Below are 9086 nucleotides of genomic sequence, written 5' to 3'. Positions count from 1 at the left end.
AAAAAAAAAAAAAAAAGAAGGGGGACAGAAGCTATTGAGCATAGAGGGAAATGAGGGTACAAATCAGAAGTGGAGGTAGAGGGATTTGGGGAGGGTGTTATCAGGGTGTCCCTTGTGTTAAACATGGACCCTGGTCTGAGCTTCTGGTTCAGGCCCCATGTGTGAGCCAAATGGGAGCCTACAGCATGGGCTCCACAGGGCATTCTCGTGGTTCCTGGACTCTGGCCCCTGACATACAGAGTTTCTATTGGCAGGAGAGATGTTCACTGGTGACACTTTAACCAGTCCTCAAGGCTGATCCACAGCCTAGCCGGACCTTTGCCTCTGTCAGTGTCATATTGTGAAGCAGACCTACAGAGACGGACGGGATAGGCGTGCGGTGACATGGAAGGTGCAGAGGGACAGGCAACTCCTCTGGGATGGATGGGTCAATTCTCCCCCAAACCCCTATACACCGGGAGCCATATTGAATAGGCTAAAGTCACCCAGGAGCAGGGTGAAAAAATCAGCTAATTGCCTGGGGTGGAAGGAAATAAACAGGGACTTGAGTGGCTCCTGGGTAAGATAATAAGGAGCACTGTGAACTAGACATGGAAGGGAGCTGAGCTGAGGGAAGTACCCAGCTACAGGGCAAGAACTCTGGGACTGTGAAGGGTCTATGTAGTTGGGTGGTCTCTCTGCTCTCTCTCTGCTCTTTCTCTCTCTTTGCTCTTTTCTAGCTCTTTTCTCTCTCTTTCCTCTCTCTTTCCCAGCTCTCTCTCTCTTTCCCAGGCCTTTCCCAGCCACGTGGAGTGCCAACCTTGCCTGGTCCCAGCAGGTCTACTGAATAAACCTACCCCTTACCTGAATACCACGCGCGTGGTGCAGTTCTTACTCGGCTACCTCTTTTTAAAAGCCTAACATAAATGGTGCCTATATAGTTGGGTCATCAAGTACTTGAGCCTAAGATTGGTCCAACTGAGAGCTGAATCCCTTAAGAACCTGCATGATCTTGGGGAATTTATTTTAGCTTAGCCTCTACTTCCTTATCAGTACAAGTGAGATAATTAGAGCATTTCAGAGTATATGCTTTATAAACTCCTTAGCATTAAACAAGATACTCTATGCAGAATGCCTAGTTCAAAAGAAGGCCTCAGGGCTAGGAATGTGGCTTAGTAGTAGAGTGCTTGTCTAGCATGCTTGAAAAGGCCAGAAGTGGCATTGTGGCTCAAGGGGTAGAGTGCTATCCTTGAGCAAAAGAAGCTCAGGGACAGTGCCCAGGCCCTGAGTTCAAGCTCCAGGACTGGCAAAAAAAAAAAAAAAAAAGTCTCCGCAGAAATTAGAGAGCTGAGAGGACGACTATAGGATACACTGAGGTACGCCGTGTGGAGGAAAGGCAGGGCATGCAATCCTGAGACCCCTTCTACTACTGCAGGACCAGCCGGGTATCTGCGTCGTGCTAGCATAGCCCAGCTAACTCAGGAGATGGGGACTGCCTTCTTCCAGAAGCAGCAGCTATCAGCCGCTATGGCAGACACCTTTCTCGAACACCTCTGCCTGCTGGACATCGACTCTGAGCCAGTAGCTGCTCGAAGTACCAGCATCATTGCCACCATTGGTAAGTCCACACGTCCCCTAGCAACTTCAAACACCATCTCTGGTGTGGCAAAAGAGATTTCCTGTGTCTTGTGTGTGTGTGTGTATGTGTGTGTGTGTATATGTGTGTGTGTGTGTGTGTGTTAGTGGGGTTTGAACTCAGGGCCTTGCACTTTGTAAAAACAAGGCTAGTGCTGCTGCTCAAGGCTAGTGCTCTACCACTTGAACCACACTCCACTTGTTTTTTTGATGGTTAATTAGAGATTAAATTCTCTGCCAGGACTGGTTTTGAACCATGATCCTTAGATCTCAGCCTCCTGAGTAACTAGGATTACAGGAGTGCGCCACCACCATTGGGCTTATTTCCTCAGTCACTAGGATTATAGGTATGAGCCACCGGCACCCGGCTGACATACTCTTACATTTTAACCAAATCATCCTGGTTCATGGATTGAAAATAGATTCGGGGGGCATTGAGTGAAGACAGAAACTGCTCCTGTAGTATTTCTCACTGAGTCCAGGTGATAGCAGGGATGGGGGGGGGGCTGGAAAGTTGGCTTAGTGGTAGAGCGCTTGCCTTGCATGCATGAGGCCCTGGGTTCGATTCCTCAGCACCACATAAGCAAAAAGAAAAAAGCTGGAAGTGGTGCTGTGCTTCAACTGTTAGAGCGCAAGCCTTGAGCTGAAGAGCTGAGGGACAGTGCCCAGGCCCAGAGTTCAGGCCCACCACCGGACCCCCAAAAAAAGAAGATAGCAGGGGTGGAGGCCAGAAATGATCTGATGATTCTGGATTCATTATGAAGGCAAATCTAAAAGGTTTTCCTATTGAACTAGACAAATATGGGGTGAAGCTGACACACAAAAGAAAGGAGTCAAGACCAATTGCAGACTTTGGAAGGAGGAACTGAAAGCTATCATTATCACCTGGAAAGGAAAAAACCTAGTGGGAAAATTATGGGAGATCAGGATTTCAGTTTGGATGATTGAATTTGAGGTGCATTATTATTATTATTTTTTGGTCCTTCATGGGGCTTGAACTCTGAGCTTGGGCGCGGTCCCTGGGCTCTTCAGCTCAAGGTGAGCGCTCTACCACTTGAGTCACAAGTTTTCCAGTGGTTTATTGAGATAAGAGTCTCACGGACTTTCCTGCCTGGGCTGGTATTGAACTGTGATCCTCAGATCTCAGCCTCCTGAGTAGCTAGGATTACAGGCGTGAGCCACCGGCACCCAGCTGAGATGCATATTAAACATCCAAGGTTGGTACAGAGTTGGCAGTGTGATGCACAGTTTAGGGACTGGAGAAAGGACTGGATCAGAAATATAAAATATGAGTCATCTGTAGATAGATAGTATTTCAAGTCATGATAATAGTTGAGATAACCGAAGGGGTACAGTTAAAATGACAGATGGGGATGTAACTCAGTGGTAAAGCATAGGCTTTGCATTAGCAAGTCCCTGGGTGTGATCCCTAGGATCAACAACAACAGAGATCTGCCAGGCACCATTGGCTCATGCCTGTAATCCTAGTCACTCAGGAAGCTGAGATCTGAGGATGGAGGTGGTTCAAAGCCAGCCCCGGAAGAAATATCCCTGGGAGACTCTCATCTCCAATTAACCACTCAAAAACTGGAAGTGGAGCTGTGGCTCAAAGTGGTAGAGCTCTAGCCTTGAGCAAAAAAGCTCAGGGACAGCATTCATGCCCTGAGTTAAAGCCCTATGACAGATTTAAAAAAAAAAAAAGACATAAGCACTGGACATTGGCCTGGAAATGTGGCTTAGTAAGAGCGTGCTTGCCTAGCATGCATGAAGTCCTGGGTTCCATTCCTCAGTACCACATAAATAGAAAATGCTGGAAGTGGCACTTTGGCTCAAGTGGCAGAATGCTAACCTTGAGCAAAAGTAGATCAGGGGCCAGGCGCTGGTGGCTCATGCCCTTAATCCTATCTATTCAGGAGGCTGAGATCTGAGGATGGCAGTTCAAAGCCAGCCAGGGCAAGAAAGTCCATGAGACTCTTATCTCCAATAAACCACTCAGCAAACAGGAAGTAGTGCTGTGGCTCAGTGGTACTGTGCTAGCCATGAGCTGAAGAGCTGAGGGACAGGACCAAGGCCCAGAGTTCAAGCTTCATGACTGACAAAAAAAGTATCTCAAGGACAGTGCCCAGGCCCTGAGTTCAAGCCCCAGGACTGGTAGCAAAAAATAAAAAATAAAACAACTGGACATCTACTGAAGAAGGGAGACTAAGAAGGGAAGAATAGGGAAGTCAAGAGAGCAGGTGTCTTGGAGGTCAAGGGAAAGAGCTGGGTGCAGCTAAGTGGTGGAACACCTGCCTATAGTATACAGAAGGCCCTGGCTTCAATCTCGTGAACAACAACAACAACAGAAAAGCAGGTTCAGATGGCACATACCTTTAATCCTAGTGACTCAGGACAGGCTGAGATCTCAGAATTATGGTTTAAAACTAATATCACAGAAAACTCCATGAGACTCTTATCTCCAACTTACCAGTAAAAAAAAAAAAAAGCTGGAAGTAGAGGTGTGATTTAAGTGCTCCAATGTGAGCCTCAAGCAAAAAAGGGGGGGGGGGGGGGGAGAAAGGGAGGGAGGGAGAGAGAGAAAGAGAAAGAATATATCAAAAGCTGTTGATGTGGGGGGGAGGGCTTGGAAGGTGGCTCAGTGGTAGAGCGCTTGCCTTGCATGCCTGAGGCCCTGGGTTCGATTACTCAGCACCACATAAGCAAAAAGAAAAAAGCTGCAAGTGGTGCTGTGGCTCAAGTGGTAGGGCGCTAGCCTTGAGCTGAAGAGCTGAGAGAAAGCGCCCAGGCCCAGAGTTCAAGGCCCCATGACTGGCCTTCCGCCCCCCCCCAAAAAAAGCTGTTGATAGCCCATGGAGAAGACCGAATATTCTCAGTTGACAGAACTCAACTCTCAGTCAATGAGGCTTCTCAGCCTTAAAGCTTCAGACCTGTCCCCCAAAACCTTCATCTGATTTTTACCTCTACCCATGCTGCCTCCCTAAGTGTGTAAATATTGGTTAGATCCGGGAATAATGGTCAGGTATCTGGACTCCTATGCTGTGCGGCTGGAAGCTTTGGGTTTGGTTGTCTCTTGAGTTTGAGGGGAATCTCTGGTTCCAGGTCCAGCATCTCGCTCCGTGGAGCGCCTCAAGGAGATGATCAAGGCCGGGATGAACATTGCAAGACTCAACTTTTCCCACGGTTCCCACGAGGTGCAGGGAGGTTGGGTGAAGGGTGGAGCTGGAGGAGGCTTCTGGAAATGAATACCTCCTGAAATCTCGGTTCCGGGCCCACCCCTCAGTACCATGCTGAGTCCATCGCCAACATCCGGGAGGCAGCGGAGAGCTTTGCAACTTCCCCGCTCAGTTACCGGCCTGTGGCCATCGCTCTGGACACCAAGGGGCCGGAGATTCGAACTGGGATCCTGCAGGGGGTGAGAGAAGAGGCCTCACCCAGCCAGGGAAGGGAAACACGCAGTCATTTGTGGGCGTGGCTAGGGAAACAGGCGGGGCGTGGGGGCGGTCCAGTGGGCGGGGCATCATGCAATGCGTGGAGCTAGCCAGTGGGCGGGGCTAGGGGCGGGCCTTGGAGGGTAGAGGCTCACGTCAGCTCTGGCCCCACCCCCAGGGCCCGGAGTCGGAAGTGGAGATTGTGAAGGGCTCCCGGGTGCTGGTGACTGTGGACTCAGCCTTCCGCACGCAGGGGAACGCGAGCACGGTGTGGGTGGACTACCCCAATATCATCCGGGTCGTTGCAGTGGGGGGCCGCATCTACATTGACGACGGGCTCATCTCCCTCGTGGTCCAGAAAATCGGTGGGGATGCTCCTCCCGCGCCGACTAATCGCTGAGCACATTCCTTCCCTTTGGCGCCCCCATTCGCTCTTACTCCACCACACCTTCCCCTGGCCATTCGTGCTTCCCCGCCTGACTTGGAGTCACCAGCACCCTACTCGGGCCCTCTCCAGGGGTGGGGGGGGCTGGATTTGCGGGTTATTCATTTGTTTTTGCACAGACATCTGTCTGTGGGCTCAGAACAAGTGGAAGAGACAAGCACATGACTTTCTTTCTCTTTCTGTCTGTCTCTGTCTCTCTCTGTCTCTCTGTCTCTGTCTGTCTGTCTCTCTCTCTCTGTCTCTGTCTCTCTCGTCAGTCGTGGGGCTTGAACTCTGGGCCTGGGTGCTGCCCCTGAGCTCTTCAGATCAAGGCTATTGCTCTACCCCTTGAGCCACAGCGCCAGACTCTTAAATCTCTTGAAGGTTCAAGCCCGGAATTTGCTCTATTTTGACTCTGCCTTAACCTCCCTCACCCTTGACAAAAGCTGTCTTTCTCCATGCCCATAGGCCCAGAGGGGCTGGTGACTGAAGTGGAAAATGGCGGTATGCTGGGCAGCAGGAAGGGAGTGAACTTGCCAGGCACAGAGGTGGACCTGCCTAGTCTATCTGAGCAAGATGTCAAGGACCTGTGCTTCGGGGTGAAGCATGGTGTGGACATCATCTTTGCCTCCTTTGTGCGCAAAGCCAGTGATGTGGCTGCCGTCCGGGCTGCCCTGGGGCCAGAAGGAGAGAACATTAAAATTATCAGCAAAATTGAGAACCATGAAGGCGTGAAGAAGTGAGGCTTAGTCTTTGTTATTGTCAGGCCTATAACTATTGTCCCTCTTCTGCCTGCTGCCCTCTGCCATTTCTTGGCTCTGCCCCAGCCCTGATTCCTCCAACTGCCCAGGTTTGATGAAATCTTGGAGGTGAGCGATGGCATCATGGTGGCACGGGGAGACCTGGGTATCGAGATCCCAGCTGAAAAGGTTTTTCTGGCTCAGAAGATGATGATTGGGCGCTGCAACTTGGCAGGCAAGCCCGTGGTCTGCGCCACACAGGTCTGGAGTGAACCCTTGGCACTGGGATACTCTGTGGGTTATACAGACACTGAAGGTGGACATCCACACATTAAATCTACACCACACTGGCTGCTCAGTGTTTGATCCTGAAACAATGTAGTTAAGTACAAATACTGTGATGTGACCCCTATTTTTAGATAAGAAAACTCAACTGTCAGGGTCCAGGGCTGGACTTGTAAGTTACCCAGAGCATGACTCCTACATGGTGTTCCCTAGATGCTGGAGAGCATGATCACCAAAGCCCGCCCAACTCGTGCAGAAACAAGTGACGTAGCAAATGCTGTACTGGATGGAGCAGACTGTATCATGTTGTCTGGAGAGACTGCCAAAGGCAACTTTCCTGTAGAAGCTGTGAGGATGCAACATGCGGTAGGAGCTCAAGATGAAAGGCCATGAAACTAAACTTCTTTGAGTCCCTTGTTGCCCCTGCCCAGCCTGACCTCTTGATGCCTTCAGATTGCCAGAGAGGCAGAGGCTGCCGTGTACCACCGGCAGCTGTTTGAGGAGCTACGGCGAGCAGTGCCACTGAGCCGTGATCCCACCGAGGTCATTGCCATTGGTGCTGTGGAGGCTGCCTTTAAGTGCTGTGCTGCTGCCATCATCGTGCTGACCACGACTGGCCGGTGAGGGGCACATCACACCAGATAGGGATTTACTCAGGGGAGGCTGGGGGACCCCCAGGCCTGAATATTGTCTGATGGCCAAGGAAGAGTACTGCTTCAGGGCAAGATCTGCCTCTAGGCAGATCTTGAGGTAGACCAGGACTTGTACAGTGAACTCCAAGGGGACGGGTTGGGGACAGGGGCGGGGGGACTGGGAATGTGACTTAGTGGTAGAGTGCTTGCCTAGCATGCATGAAACTCTAGGTTCAATTCTTCATAATAATAACTCCATGTGAATAGAAAAAGCTGGAAGTGGATCTGTGGCTCAAGTGGTAGATTGCTAGCCTTGAACAACAACAACAAAAAAGCCCTGAGTTTCAAGCCCCAGGACTGGCAAAAAAAAAAAATCTCATGGACTTTTTTTCTTTGGTTGGTCGTGGGGCTTGAACTCTTGGCTTGGGCACTGTCCCTGCTCTCTTCAGCTCGAGGTAAGTGCTCGAGCTTGAGCTACAACGCCACTTCTGGTTTTCTAGTGGTTTATTAGAGATTAAAGTCTCATGGACTTTCCTGCCCGGGCTGGCTTTCAACTGTGATCCTCAGATCTCAGCCTCCTGAATATCTAGAATTACAGGCATGAGCCACTGATGCCCGGCTGACTTTTTTTCTTTTTTTCTTTTTTCTTTTTGTCGATTGTGGGGCCTGAACTCAGCTTAGGCAATGTCCCTCAGCTCTTCAGCTCAAGGCTAACTCTCTACCACTTGAGCCACAGTGCGATTTCCCACTTTTTCTGCTTATGTGGTGCTGAGGAACCGAACCCAGGGCCTCATGCATGCAAGGCAAGCACTCTACCACTGCGCCACCTTCCCAGCCCCCTCTCACGGACTTTTCTGCCTGGGCTGGCTTTGAACCTTGGTCCTCAGATCTCAGCCTTCTGAGTACTAGGATTACATGCATGAGCCCAGCTTGACTTTGTGTTTTGTTTTTTTGTTTGTTTTTTGTTGGTTGTTGGGAGGGAGGTGAACTCTGGGCCTGGGCACTGTCCCTCAAGTCTTCAGCTCAAGGTTGGTGCCCTACTACTTGAGCTACAAAGCCACTTCCCGTTTTTTTCTGCTTATGTGGTACTGAGGAAATCGGATCCAGTACCTCACACATGTGAGGCAAGCACTCTGCCACTGAGCCAACTTCCTAGCCTGACTTTGTGTTCTTAACAAACTTTTTCACTCATATCTGGCACTCAACCACTTGAGCCATACTTCTAGTCCAGCCTTTTGTATTGTGTGTGTCTGTGTGTATTTGTTCTGGTCCTGGAGCTTGAACTTAGGGCCTGGGCACTAACCCTGAACTTTTTTTGCTTAATGCTAGCATGCTACCACTTGATCCACAGCTCCACTTATGTTTTTTGTAGTTTATTGGGATAAGAGTCTCATCGACTTTCTTCCTCAGCCTGGCTTGAACTTGAATCCTCAGATCTCAGTCTCCTGGATAGCTAGAATTACAGATATGAGCTACTGGCACCTGGCAAGTCCAGTTTTTTCACTAGCTAATTGGAGGTGAAGTGTTGAGGACTATTCAACCCTGGCTAGCTTTGAATTGGGAACCTCAGATTTCAGCCTTCTGGTTATCTAGGGTTACAATTATGAGTTATAGCACCTGACTGGCTTTATCTTCCTTCCTTCCTTCCTTCCCTTCTTTTATTTTTATTTATTTTTTGTCTGTCATGGAGCTTGAACTCTGGGTCTCGGTGCTGTCCCTGAGCTCTTCAGCTCAAGGCAAGCGCTCTATCACTTGAACCACAGCGCCCACTTCCGGTTTTTTGAGTATGTGGTGCTAAGGAATGGACCCCAGGGCCTCATGCATGCATGCAAGGCAAGCACTCTACCTTCCCAGCACCCCCTCCTCTTTCTTTTCTTTCCTTTCTTTCTTTCTTTTCTTTCTTTCTTTCTTTCTTTCTTTCTTTCTTTCTTTCTTTCTTTCTTTCTTTCTTTCTTCCCTCCTT

The 9086-nt window shown here is 49.8% G+C and overlaps 1 protein-coding gene and 1 long non-coding RNA gene across 3 annotated transcripts in view; one reads left to right on the top strand and one right to left on the bottom strand.

The window, feature by feature from the left end:
* Positions 1-6371, bottom strand: part of LOC105984992 — a 21642-nt gene extending 15271 nt beyond the window's left edge. Inside the window, exon 1 of the long non-coding RNA XR_001175028.1 lies at positions 6361-6371. This is a non-coding gene — a long non-coding RNA (uncharacterized LOC105984992). The remainder of the gene's footprint in view (positions 1-6360) is intronic.
* The window catches only part of Pklr (pyruvate kinase, liver and RBC), an 11173-nt gene continuing 2427 nt past the window's right edge, over positions 341-9086 (top strand). Inside the window, exons 1-9 of one of the 2 annotated variants that reach the window (XM_013015395.1) lie at positions 341-391; positions 1415-1597; positions 4714-4805; positions 4895-5026; positions 5221-5407; positions 5935-6205; positions 6317-6467; positions 6705-6857; positions 6945-7111. In XM_013015395.1, the coding sequence (XP_012870849.1) occupies positions 385-391; positions 1415-1597; positions 4714-4805; positions 4895-5026; positions 5221-5407; positions 5935-6205; positions 6317-6467; positions 6705-6857; positions 6945-7111 (1343 nt within the window). In that variant the 5' untranslated portion in view covers positions 341-384. Of the gene's footprint in view, positions 392-475; positions 560-1414; positions 1598-4713; positions 4806-4894; positions 5027-5220; positions 5408-5934; positions 6206-6316; positions 6468-6704; positions 6858-6944; positions 7112-9086 lie in introns of those variants that run through there. The other variant, XM_013015396.1, reaches the window with a different exon arrangement.

Source organism: Dipodomys ordii, unplaced genomic scaffold (assembly GCF_000151885.1).
Source record: "Dipodomys ordii isolate 6190 unplaced genomic scaffold, Dord_2.0 Scaffold26, whole genome shotgun sequence".
NCBI classification, from domain to species: Eukaryota; Metazoa; Chordata; class Mammalia; order Rodentia; family Heteromyidae; genus Dipodomys; species Dipodomys ordii.
The sequence above is the reverse complement of the archived record's forward strand: the minus strand, read 5'-3'. Positions and strand labels throughout refer to the sequence as shown.